At 49.3% G+C, this 13,198-nt stretch overlaps 1 protein-coding gene across 7 annotated transcripts; it reads right to left on the bottom strand.

Annotated features, from left to right (window-relative positions):
• Positions 1-117: 117 nt before the first annotated feature.
• Positions 118-12,779, bottom strand: BID (BH3 interacting domain death agonist). Of its 7 annotated transcripts, XM_085520766.1 has the most exons (8): positions 12,720-12,779; positions 11,403-11,489; positions 5,381-5,446; positions 5,222-5,276; positions 3,332-3,545; positions 2,423-2,568; positions 1,343-1,546; positions 118-856 (listed from the first exon to the last, which is right to left on the bottom strand). In XM_085520766.1, exons 5-8 carry the CDS (start codon positions 3,507-3,509, stop codon positions 845-847), a joined length of 540 nt encoding a protein of 179 aa, XP_085376892.1. In that variant the 5' UTR covers positions 3,510-3,545; positions 5,222-5,276; positions 5,381-5,446; positions 11,403-11,489; positions 12,720-12,779; the 3' UTR covers positions 118-844. The 7 variants fall into 7 exon arrangements, with proteins under 7 accessions (XP_085376892.1, XP_085376873.1, XP_085376884.1 ...); XM_085520747.1 differs by lacking the exon at positions 5,222-5,276; XM_085520758.1 differs by lacking the exons at positions 5,222-5,276; positions 11,403-11,489 and adding an exon at positions 7,374-7,508.
• Between the last annotated feature and the right edge of the window lie 419 nt (positions 12,780-13,198).

The following is a 13,198-nucleotide window of genomic DNA, read 5'->3' as shown; positions in this document are numbered from 1 at the left end:
CAAGGCTAACAGCAAACAGCTCTGTCACTGCGAGCAGCAGCATAGCAAGAACATTGTGAGGACCTGCACAAAAGCCCTACTATTTCTTTGTAAGTTGCTCAAATATGCACGTGTATGTCATGTTGTTATATCCATTTTTATTATAAAACAAACACCAAACACTAATAAAAGGACATTATTTACATGATTTCTTCAGAGGCAGCTGGATCACAAGTAGAGCCTCAGCCACCATTATGTGGTGGTGCATATATCAAACAACCTGAGTCCAAGTCTGTTCACTGAACCTGAGATGTGAATACAACGTGCTACTGACCAAGACACCAGGTATTCCTCCTCACTCAAGGCTGGCATCTTCTTTCACTCCAGCAAACTGCTCTGAAGCCAATGACCACCTTCCCTCAAGCATATCTGGATACTAACCCCCACCCAGAAAATCCACCCTTGCACCTTGCCCAGCTGCAGCACAGAAACCTGCAGGATGCAGCAGTTGGTTAGAAATACTGACAAGGTGGGCTCAGCACCCAGTGCACTTCCCCTGGAGGCGTGAGCCAGGGGCTGTACCTGCATTATATCTGCTACCAATAACGAGAGGGAAGCAAAAACAAAGGAAAAGAAAAAACACCAACTTTGTAAAAATGGAGAAGAGTAAGCACTATATCTTACAGGTGCTGGCAGACCAGTCATGCAGCTCTCACTACCATCGCTACTGTGCTAGTCTACAAAAGCCCACCTACAAGCTCTGCCTTCCCTTTCACAGCTGTGTCTCAAAAGTTACGAGCAGAAGTAGTATCTGAGCAGATCAAGAAATTCAAAAGTCTTCAGGAAGCCAGCGGCTGGAGATCTTTCACTCTTGCAGCTAGGAGGAAAGAAACAGAACCAGCATTAACCACAACAGCATCTTCTTGCAGCCACCAGCCCTCTGGCTGCCCACCCAGCCCATGGACTTGGGCAGCTGCCAGGGAGGCAAAGCAGCAGCAGCCTGTGCACCCACAAGGGCCTCTGCACTCTACACATAACCATGCCTCAATGCTGCCACCTGCTGTGCATCTGTTAGCCCTCTGCCCTGCATTCTGTGATAGGACTGGCTTTGGAGGGGGGGGTGGGGGGTTCCAGGAAAGTGAGCAGAAGCTGGTCGCTGCCCTCAGCCTCTCTCCCTCCCTTTGCACATTCGCCTTCGGGGCTTGCAGGTACCAGCAGCTCTTCCCTGCTCAGCCCCCAGAGCCCCAAGCATTACAGGAAAACCAGCAGGCATCTGGCTGTGCCCTCAGGGAGTAACCAGGGCCAGCAAAGAGACCCGCGCTGTGACTTGTGCTGAGCTGCAGAGCTGTTGGATAGCACACACCATTCTGACAACGTAGTTGTGGAGGTGCTGGTTGATGTAGTTCACAGTGGTGCTGAAGACACGCTGTAGAAGGGAAGGCACTTGATTTGCCACTTTCTTAGTTAAGAGCATTGCTAGCACCAACATGGCCTTCTCTTGCTCCAGATCTGATGGGATGGCTCTGGCAAGTCCTTCCACTGCCTGTGACAGGTACCGTGTTATCTCCTGCATAGAGGGAAGAGAGGATGTCAGTGCAGCAGCTGCACACTTGTACAGACACATCATAAGCTGCCAAGCTCCTTCCCAGGCTGTTACACACACAGGTGGCAGCAAGAATGATTGATGGTCTCAAAGCTCAGCTGCTTACCCCAAAAACCCAAAGAAACAACACACAGCATTGGAAAATTTAGTTCAGTTATCTCTTGGAGATACCAAAAGGCTCTAGGGAAGCAAACTGTGGCTGCTGATCCAGATGTGGGTATATCCCTTGCAGAGCAGTGAGGCACATTAGATGTTCGACCAGGGATGCTACGCCTTATCCCATCATAAGCTGAGAAAGAACCTGCACTGAAGCAGCAGAGGTGCCACCCAGAGAGGCCTTTTCAGCAGGTAACCCATCCAAGCACTAACCACTGCTAGTCCCAACACTGACAGCCTGTGAGACAGAGGATTAAGGAAGCACTGGGTCTCACTGTTTGCTGAGTCTCAGTGTTCAGCAATAAACACAAGCCAGACTTGTGCCAAGTTTGTCCACCTGCCCAGCAGCAGATATTCAGGACCCAGCGTCAGAGTTCAAAGATCTTAAAAACCAAATTACCTCTGGAAGTCAGCCCTGCTCCAACAACCTCTCCTTCCCCGCCTACAGAAAGGGGACACAGCCCAACCAACTCACTTTGCAGGGCTGCCGCAGCATACAGGCTCACCATATCATCTCCTCTAGCAGAGCGTCACATCAAATATTACCATTTCTGATTAATTTTAGAAGCGCAGTAATCAAGGCATCAAACTAGCAAAGGTGTTGCAACCTTACTGCTACAGCCACAGCAGGAAGGACTCAACATTTTAAAAGGGGAGCTACTCATCAGGTTACTTTTCACTCACCTCTCTCGGCAGATTCTCATTCCGAAAATGCTGCACTAAGTCATTCACCACTTTTGCTCTGATTTGTTTATCCAGCTGGTCTCCGATCTCAGCGAGCTGAGCAGCAATGGTCCGGACAACTTCTTCATTCACCTCAGGGTCAAGCACTGCCAACACACACAGCAGGATTTGGTTTGCAGGCTGCAGTCACACAGGTATGGCATTTTGCCCATCTCCATTGCCAATCTCCCTGTACCCCCCATCCTCTGCCAGTATCTGTGCCATGAGCACCATGTAAAACATAACCATCTCCTTTTGGCAAAGCTTCCCGTTGTCACTTTGGGCCATGAAATCAATGCATTTTGTACAATGAGGTAATATTTACTATAGCAGTTACTCCTTACACTGCTTCACTACATCTACATGCCAGCTGGCACATCGTGGGCAAGGTGCAATACCCAATGCTGCTTAGGACTAGTGATGCACAAACAGTACAAGGAACTATTTAAGAAACTGCCTCTGCCACATCAGTACAGCACAAGGGAATTAACTCAGTACCAGAAAAAGAGCTGCTCCTAAGTCCTAGCCCAAGAAGTGCTGAAACAAAACTCCTTGAGGAGCAATGGGAAGCTTATCAGAACCACTTAAGATCACGTTACTTAAGGACAGAAATGATTAGTACCAGCTTTGTAGCCCTTGTCTCACATGCTACAGACTGTGCGGCAGGACAGGTGCTCAGCCACCAAGAGGGAGCTGCACTGCCAAGCATTAGCTGTCCTACCCAAAGCAATAAAACCCCAACCAAGTCAACCACTAGCCGTGAAGTTTCTCAGCAGAGAAAATATTGCCAACCATCTATCACAAGATAGTGATAGATGAGAGAAGGGAGTTGAAACAAAGCCCAGAATGCACGTGGGAAAGAGAACTCACCTAGCTCACCATTCTGCAAGTGGCCACTTCGATTCCCATCGGTCTGAAGTTCCCCATCACTGTCGTAACACTGAACCTCTTTAGCAGAACGCAGGATGCTCTGCTTCTGTAGGAGTGGCAGCTGCTCTCTGAACTCACAGCCAGAGGACTTCACATCCAGAAAAGCAAAGAGCAGCATGCGTTCCACACGGTCAGATCCATCACTGTAGATATCCTACATGGAAGAAGAATCGCTGTTAAGCCCACGTCCTGCTATGTAGGTTTGTACAGATGCTGTTTTTCTTACAGTGAACGCCTTTTCCTGGTCTCCTTTGGGTACACTGTGTAATAATGCCCAGTTTGTGAGCCCAGAGCAAATGCAAGCTAGCTCCTAGATGCATACACACAGCTGTGCTGGTTAACACTGGCTGGCTCTGATCTTACAAACCAACAGGTGAGGTGTCAGCTCAGCTCTTGAGTGGCAAGGATAAAATCCCTGATCAGGACTCCTGAAACAAAGAAGAACACTCTGCACAAGTGACCCACTTCTCTATTCGCACATCTGTTTCAAAGGTTTTCTCCCCTGTATCTGGGAATTGGGCACTCTGCTTCCTGCACAGAACTAAGCCAACGGTTCCCCATTTAACTTTAATCAGAGCACAGCAGTAACAAGGTGGGGAGCAGAGATAACAGCTGCATAAGCCTGCAAAAAAAACTGAAGTCTGCATTCCTTTTCCCTCTTGAATGGGATCTAGACAAGCTCCATAACAAACATTCAGATCACTGCACGGTCAGGCAGCTGCTCATAAGAACAGCAAGACAGCAGACCACTGGTGTCTCATATTTATTTACCTGCAGTAAGCAGGCACAAGCTGTCCTCCGGCAGGGCAGCACAGTCAACCCAGGTGGGTTAGGCTGAGGGAATCTAGCAAGTGGGCTGTGATGGAAGCAAGAAGTCCTATGAGAACACAGGGCCTCAACCAACCAAGGCTCCTGCAGAAAAGCATTAGACTTGTCCAGTAATCCCAATGAAGCAGCTGATGGAGCAGGATGTATAAGTACAGAAGTGAAGTGACAAAAAAAACCAACAATCCTTACTCTCGTACCCAGACTATCTGCTCATGCAATAAGGAGGTGCTGAGGCTTGAACAGAACCACCGAAAGGAATCAAGGTTAAAAGAAAATTGCTTTGCCTTGCCAATTGCATAGGGGAACGGGTCATCAAACAGGATGAGCCTAAGAATTGAAACAGTATACCCCTGGGTAAGAGGAACCTTCTAAGGCCACTCTATGTCTACCTAACTAACAGTACAGTCACAGAGTGCTATGATGGCCTATGCAACAGTAGAAAAGTTGTGACAAATAAGGGGCTAAACATTTGCAGGGGAGACCAGGCAGAGGAGGGGCAGAACAAGGGCAACGAGCCTGGAAGCAAAAACAAGCAGGAAATAAGGTATGATCAAAGATAAAGCACACCTTCCACGAGTGGAGTAAGAGTGCCTACAGACAATAGTGAAGCACCCTGGGGCACCACACTGATCAACCCATCTGACTTACTATGTTTCTTTCCTGAAGACTCATTGTGGGAAAGCACAACAAAGAGGGTCAGAACTGTGCCTTACAACCACACAATGCTAGAGGGTGACAGATGTTACATATCTGTGGGGTTTGCAACACGCGTATGATAAAATAGTAGCTCTGAAATCACATTTATTACAGTGTTTTGTGCAACATTAATTTGATCACAGTGATGGGTCAAGTAGATAATTTGATTTATTAGTTTCAGTGGTTTGCTACTTAATAAACATCATTGCCTCTTAAATCAGTTGCATCTCACGCCTGCGGTCTAATGGGAGAGTCTCACACTGAGATAACAAGGAAGCAGCTTGCAAAATAAATGGTTCCATCCACCTTCTGTCTGTATTCATGATGGAGGGGTGCAGCATCAGAGACTCCAGCAGGAACTCTGAGGAAGATGAGAAGGGCACAAGCCAGTACGTTTTGAGACTCAGCCCCTTCCAGGTACTTCTGAACAAGCACATAAGTGAAGTGACTTCATTTGAAACTAACCTGTTCCATGACAGATTCAGAGACAGAACAGCTCGTCACCGTCTGCTTCTGCAAGAAGTCCTTGCCCTGCAAGAGTAAGAAAATGGTAAAAGGAAACAATAAACCCCAGCATGTACATACCTTCAAGCAGCACCCACAAGTACTGTAGAAATTGACCTTTCCATGGATACATACATTTCTGGAGAGAACTGCCCACAGACAAGGCTGGGAGAATAGCAGCTGATCTGGCAGGAAGGGCCTTAAATCAGGTGAACCAGGTAGGAGCCTTTTCCATGCCAGGCAATAACCTGGCTGTGGTGCAGTACATGTTGACCCAAATTAGGGCACAAGCACCCCAAAGCTCACCCACCCAGATCACCAGCTACCTGGACTCATGATGACACACTACATTTTAGAGCAGTAACCCTCCACAACTGTGTTTTAAGCAATTAGGTGTGCAGGTGGGAAAAGAGGGTGGAAGTGAAAGCAGAAGTGCATTCAAACTCTGAAGGAAGCCACGGTAACAGCTTCAAGAGACCAGGAATTTCCCAGCTCTTCAAAGACTCCTAGAAGCCCCCAGTGCCAAAACACAACCTGAAATACATCTAAAAAAGCACAAGAGCCCGGAAGCAGCCTTTCAACCATGAAGTCTTTTTCATGTAGTCATTACGCTAAGCTTCTGGCTTCCTAAAACTAATTTAATTTCTGCTGCTTTGCATTGCACTATTTCTGTGCTCAGTTCAGATCCCACCTGCTGCCACTCACCCCTACCCCAAGGCGCATTGCTGGCTGATTAGTGACAGTCAGTGGGGACCTGGGACCTGACAGGAGCTCTGGAACAACACAGGGCTACCTTTCTCCTGGCCTTTGTCTTTGCTGGAGAATAGATATTTATTAAGGTTGGAGAACTTAATGTTACACTTCCACTTCCCTCTTGGTCCCAGGGATGCTTTGTCAAGTCAGTGGCAGGACTGTGGCTCTGCATAGTAACTCACGAGCCATCCCAGAAGCAGCTACATCACCGTCTTCCCATAGCACAGATGCAGGTGTTCTGCAGCACTGACGGAGGTGTGATGTAACACAAGCCACTACAGCTGCACGCAAGCAACTGTCCAGATGTACAAGTGAAACCAGCTGAGCAGCTTTCCTCCTCTTACGGACCTTTACAAGAAGTGGACCACTGGCACCCAAGCCCAGGCACACTGTTAGAGGGTGACTGCCTTGTTCCTTCCAGAGGGGAATTCCAGAATGCTGTTGCAAGGTCAGCTGAGCAGTCAGGGGATAAGCTGCCAAGAAAGAACACCAGCCCGTGCACAGACAAATGGAATCTTTCTTTCACATCAATGCCATCTGAAGCTTAATTCATTACGGCATGTGAATCCTGGCTGCCCTTTCTACCCTCCTTAAGATGAGTGCAACCTTGCTTTTTTCCCTCCCCTCCATCACTAGGGACTTCACCTGACCACCATGACTTGTCACATATTGAGTGACCTGGTGACCGCATCAGCCAATTCCTTCAGGGCTCTGGGATGCATCTCACCAGGACCCATAGACTTATGGATGCTCAAGTTCCTCAGAGCAGTCACTAGTGAAGACTGAGGCAAAGAAATCAAATACTTCAGCTATCTCCTTGTCTACCATCAGCAGCCTGCCTGTATCGCTCACTAGCTCTGCAGGCAGCCATAGAAAAGCAGGTCCCAGAATCCCTATAGCAACAATGCTAACCTAACCCAGCTTTCATCCCATCTTCACACCCCCAAGACAGCTCAAGAAAGAACCCATGCCATGGATAACACCCCTGGCTTGCCACCACTTTCCCTTCAGATCTTTCACCTCTCCTCACAGCTCAGACAGCAGTGACTATTCTTAGCCCTATCAGACACTGTCTGCTTATGAAAGCAGACTTTTCAGCAGCAGAGCCGCATGCCTGTAGGTCTGCTTCCCTTAACAGCTTGTCTAGATTCCAAGACACATCCTGTACAAACACCTGGACAGACGCTATCAAAGGACTTACTGTGAGCTGTCAAGATATTTATCTTTGTTTCAGTTTTGGGTTAGGAGTGAATTCAAGTCTTCAAAGCAGAATAATCCATCAGTCATTGAGAAGGAGAGCACTTAGAGCCAGCGCATTCATTTCTCTATCTGACAACTGAAAGATAAGAACCTCAGAGTGCTGAAAATGAATGACATCATCATTGGAGTCAACACTACTTGTCTCACAGGGAAACATTTCATTGCTGAGCTGCAAAGCTCAATACAGAAGCATTTCACAGACAGGGAAACCAAAGCACCTGGAGTTCACACAACTTGCTCTGCCACCTGACAGGTTAGAAACCCCCACTTCAAACCATAACCGCTGTATTTCACTGTGTTCCCAAAAGCATGCCGCAGGCAAACTGCTTTACATGATGAATCAGCAGTACTGCCAAGTCATAAGAAAACCATAGCACGGACCTATTAAGTTCCTTATTTGAGGACTTGCAAACAGTGCCTGACTACCAGCCTTAACACCTCCAGCAGACAGAGCAAGCAGAATCCACATCAAACAGCACAAAGTCTCAAAGAAATCCCATCACCTCGCCACACAATTCCTAGCCCAACAACCCAAAAGGAACCACGGAGCCCAGCTGACAGCTCCTCCCCACACACTTCTCTAACAGTGGAAGAAGCCTGACTGCTCACGTGGCAGCTGCACACACTGTAAACCCCATGTCCCAGACACTTGTGATTTATTTGCTAGACACTTCAGTAAGATCCCCTGCCTGTCAATACCTGAGAAGGCTGCTCACACTCACCCATCCCTCTGGCTCTCAAGCAGGGGCACTCATTGCTCGAGGCTGTCAGCTTTTGTTTCTCTTGCTCTCAGCTTCAGATTGCTTCCTCCTTCAAGCTCTGTGAATAATGCCACCTCCAAGCACTCCAGCATGGAACAAAACCACACTTTGCTCATAACATCGCTGAGGGAAAAATACTCTGAAAGGTGCCAAAATCTTCCTGCTTCTAACAGCTTCCCTGCTTTATTTCCCAGTGTTCAGTGGCACTAAAAGTGGCCCGGGTTCGAATCCCCTGTGGCACAAGTGGCACTACACATAGACCTGATGCCAACAAATGCTCATCTGCCAACCTCCTTTGCTAGACCAGTTTCATATTCACTTCCTTAGTGCAGAGGAAGCATCACAGCCTGAACAGTTTAAGTATGCACTGTGAACTTGAACTCAGTAACCCCTAATGATTTGTTTGATGGGAATCATCTTACCCCCTTTTCGAAAGCAAAACGGGACCAGAGACTTCCAAAGACATTTTGGAACGGCCTTTTCATTTAAGACATATTTAATCTCCCCAGGATCTGCTGCTGTTTCACCTTATTACTAATTCTGTGCATTTGGATGGAGACTCCGCTGTGAATCACAACAACCCTCCAGTTACCAGATGCAATACTTGGATTTCTTAGGAAGAAGCACCACCCAGCTTTCTCAACAGCCTTCATTGTCGTTTGGCTTAAAATACTCTCATCCAGTTCATAGGTGGCACATCAATGGCAAGGAAGGAAAACAGGTCCTCCTTAAAGAGGAAAAAAAAGCATGAGCTTGCAACCGCTGTGGTTTCTGTATCAGATCGGGCTGGAGGCAGCAGACAACACTTGCTAGCAAGCCTTAGAAGCCAGCCTACAGATGCAGCTGGGCTGAAGATCGGTGAGCAGGAAGCCTGCAGATGGAACTGCCACAGAGCTCAACGCCAGGGCTTGGATTGAGTCAGCTAGAGCAGGATCCAAAAGGAATCGGTACAGCCACATCTCACAGAAGGTGCAAGATTTAATCTTTACTACAGTGCACACGTTCATTCTGAACTGGGATTACGTATGGGCAAACCACTTGTAAAGCCAGAGACATAAGAGTTTTCATCCAGTTTTAGAGGATGTTTCTCCTGGGGCACAAGCTTGCACTGCAGCATATCTTTACAGCTGAGTAAAGTGCCTTGAGAGGGCAGACAATGCCACCTGACAACAGCAACTCAGGAATAAGGTGGCACTTGGAGGAGATCAGACAAGAGCTGGTAAGGAGCTGGGATCAGGGATCAGGGCATTGCAGCTGCTGTGCCATCTAGAGGACAAAAACATCCTCATTTGAAACACCCATACTCCTGCTAACATCAGCAGAATAAGCAATGCCACTTCACACTGCAACTTAATGCAATTCATAGCTGATGTTGGTAGTAAAGCAAAACGTGAGCAATCAGAGTTTTCTCTACCACGTTATAGGTGTGCAAGGAAGGAAACCAACAAGGAAAGAGCCGCAGAGACACAGACAACACTAACAGCCCTCTGCCTCTGGTTATCTTCAGAGCACGTAGTCAAACAAGAACTATTCTTGTCCATGCTTGACAAATACACGGCTTCGTCTCAATACCTCACAGCTTTCCCCAAGCACAATGCTTTCTTATACCTGCCTCCTTCCTCCTAAACATGAAGCATATCACGGCTGTAAATGTCTTTTACTTAGAGCCATGTATGAGTGCAAGCAGACCCAAGGTTGATTCCCCAGAAGAGCCAGATGCTGTTCCTCTGGTGACGCTGGATGTGCTGGCTCTCAGGGGAACTCTCCTGTTGTGTTGTATTCCCAACTCTTGCTCCTGTTGCAATGACTGGACAGATGGAGCCAATGGAAAGCAAACCCTGAAGGAACCTGTTAGGATGGCTACTTAGCACTGCTTGGGCTGCCCAGCTGTAGGCCCACAGGCACAGTGGAGTTCTGTGGATTTTACACTGAGCAAAAGCCTGACTGTGCATGCAGCAATGCAAGCCATTTCACTTTCAGTTTAAATGGAAGAGGAAGCACCAGCCGTTCTGTCCCAGAAAGTGAATGTAAAACTAAAGCAAAGCAACTAGCTGATCTAAGCGAGTTTGTACAGCTGTTAAACTAAGGGCATGGCACCAGCTACACCAGACTAACAGACACTGACACAACACTGAAAAATGAGAAAGGCATTTTCATCCATTTAAGAGATGTAAGAAAATGCCCAGTGCATTACAGCCGTGGCCACTGTCCACACTCCAGGAAGCTGCAGTGAGGACGCAGCAGGAACAAGCCAAAGGTCGGGTGATGTCAAAACACAGCACAGGGTTCACTGACAAACAAAAACACCACAGCCAGGTGAGCAATGACTGCACACAGTTTAGTTGCCCTGCTCATGCCTTAGAGTCAGACCCAATCTCTGTGGTGAGGACCAATGAAGCACACTCTGTAATCATTAACCAGTAATTTTTCAGTAACCCATCTCCCCCCCCCCCAAGATAAGCCAGCAAAACAAGGGATCCAGCTTTTAAGCAGGAGCTTTGCACCTTCACTCAAGCCATGAGTTCAGCTTCCTAAATCAGAAACACCAGCACATATTTGGTTTTGTACAGCATGCAGATATGAAGATAGTGTACAATCTGGAGCAGTTCTTATCTAACATGGCCCAAGCCACAGCAAGCTAAGAGAAAAACAGAGGAAGGTGCTAAACAAAGAATATCAGATTTGCTGGTAAATTCTGAGGAACTGCTCGCTGGAGGAAATGAAACCTGCTCAATTGCCATCAATTCCCTCCAACAGAGATAACCAGTGATTCAGTTTATTTCCCTACCCCCACCACTTAATAATTCATACCCAGAGGCAACAAAACTGCTTTATCCAGGAGCCTACCTCAAATAGCTGAGACACCACAGCTATGTCAGCAGGCTCTGCACACAGCTATTATGGCCCTACTCTCCCACCAACATCCCATAACCACAGAATCATATAGAATCACAGAATAGCCTGGGTTGAAAAGGACCACAATGATCATCCAGTTCCAACCCCCTGCTATGTGCAGGGTCACCAACCACCAGACCAGGCTGCCCAGAGCCACATCCAGCCTGGCCCTGAATGCCTCCAGGGATGGGGCATCCACAGCCTCCTTGGGCAACCTTTTCCAGTGTGTCATCACCCTCTGAACCACAGCTTCCAAGGGTCAGGTTGTATCATAAGTTCTCCAGAAGCAGCAGCCACAGGATTTACGTGCCTACCTGCTTCCAGATTAAGCACCTTCACTCTATCACAGCGTAACTGCTTGCTCTCCCAGCTCCTGCTCAGTGTGGGTGCCTCCTGTCATCCTGTTACACAGAAAAAACAATACACGGAAACAGCATGGCATAACTGACCCTAGAAGTGCTCAGAACACACACACACAGCCTTCCCCACTTAGAAGTCATTGCTTCAGGAGTTTATTTTTTATAAACCAACCCCAAGCTGAACTTATTGCCCTCAGCTTGCTGAATCTGGGTGTGAGGAACCCAACAAAACCACCCTGACCAGGAGCCTTATTTTACCTTCCTGAACACAGCATACACCACCACATAAACAAGGATGAGCAGAGCAGGAAGGCAAGATTGCCACATCCACATTCCCAGCAGCAGGAAACATACCCAGCAGACAAACAGCCACATCAGCCCTCTCCACCTACACCCGTAGGGCTGGCTGGTCCCTGAGCCCTGCCAGCCAGCTCCTCGTGATGAGGAGTGAGATCTAGGAGGAGAGGTTGCTGAAATTCAGGCAAACGTGCTGTTATCAAGATATAGAACACATTCCATAAGGTTGCATACAATGCCATCAGCATAAAGAAGGCAGCAAGGAACAGATACTGCCTTCATAGAATAGGCTGGAATAGCCCCCTAAGATCATCCAGCCTAACACCAGGCCATGCCCACATCCCTCAGTGCCACATCCACACGGTTACTGAACACCGCCAGGGACAGCGACCCTATCACTTCCCTGGGCAGCCTGCGCCAAGGCCTCACCACTCGCTCCGAGAAGAAACGCCTCCTAACATCCAGCCTGATTTACCCTGAAGAAACCTCTTGAAAACGTTTAATATCTAAGTTGGCAGGAAGAGTTCAAGACCACACGGAAAACCCGTGGAAAACCACGGATCTCCCACACAGATACGCTTCCTCAGACAGCTGTAAGCGCTGCGGTTCGCTTTCATTTCGTTAAAGACCCCCCCGTCCCGCCGAGCCCCTTCCCGAGGGCCCCGCCCCAAGGCGGCAGACAAAGGAGCGGCGCACGGCGATGGCCGCAGGACGGTACCGGCGGGCGGACCGACGGGAGATGGAGGCATCGCGGCACGGCACACCCGGAAGAACTGCAGAGAGGGATCGCGGGAGAAAGTAAAAGCAAACAAACAAACAAGGGACCCGCTGAGGTGCGACCCGGCGAGCAAAAGGGAGCGCTGCAGGGAGACGGCAGCGCTCGGTACAGACGAGAAGCCGCTTCAAACCCGCCCCAGCGCTGTCCCCGGGCCGCTCCCGCAGCACGAAGGCGGCCGCGGCCATGGCCGTACTTACCGGGAGCAGCGCGGCTCTCCTCGCGGTTCGCGCCCGCCTCTATTTCAAGGCCCCGGCTCCGCCTTCTGCGGCGCGCGGGGCGGGTGGGGCTTGGGCTTCCCCGGCCGGATGGAACGGAGCGGGATGGAGAAGGGGGCGGGGAGGGAAGGAGGGAGGGAGGGAGGGAGGGAGGGAGGGAGGGAGGGAGGGAGGGAGGTGGCAGCGTGAGCGCCAAGCAGGGCAGGCGGGAGGGGGGGGAGGTGGTGCGCGGTAGGGGTGGAGAGCCGCCCCGCGGGGCTGTGCGGGGCTGCAGCCGGAGGGTGCCGCTCCTCCTCCCGTCACGTGTGTGTCGCTGTACGGCACAGCCCGCCTTGCAGCTGCTTGGCGCGTTGCTGTTGAAAGCAGCCAACCACCAGACCAGGCTGCACAGAGCCACATCCAGCCTGGCCTTGAATGCCTCCAGGACAGGCCGAGGGAGTTGGGTTTGTTCAGCCTAGAGA

This window comes from Coturnix japonica, chromosome 1 (assembly GCF_054131305.1).
Source record: "Coturnix japonica strain WE chromosome 1, WE-NBRP24, whole genome shotgun sequence".
NCBI lineage: Eukaryota > Metazoa > Chordata > Aves > Galliformes > Phasianidae > Coturnix > Coturnix japonica.
This window is presented reverse-complemented; position numbering and strand designations above follow the sequence as displayed.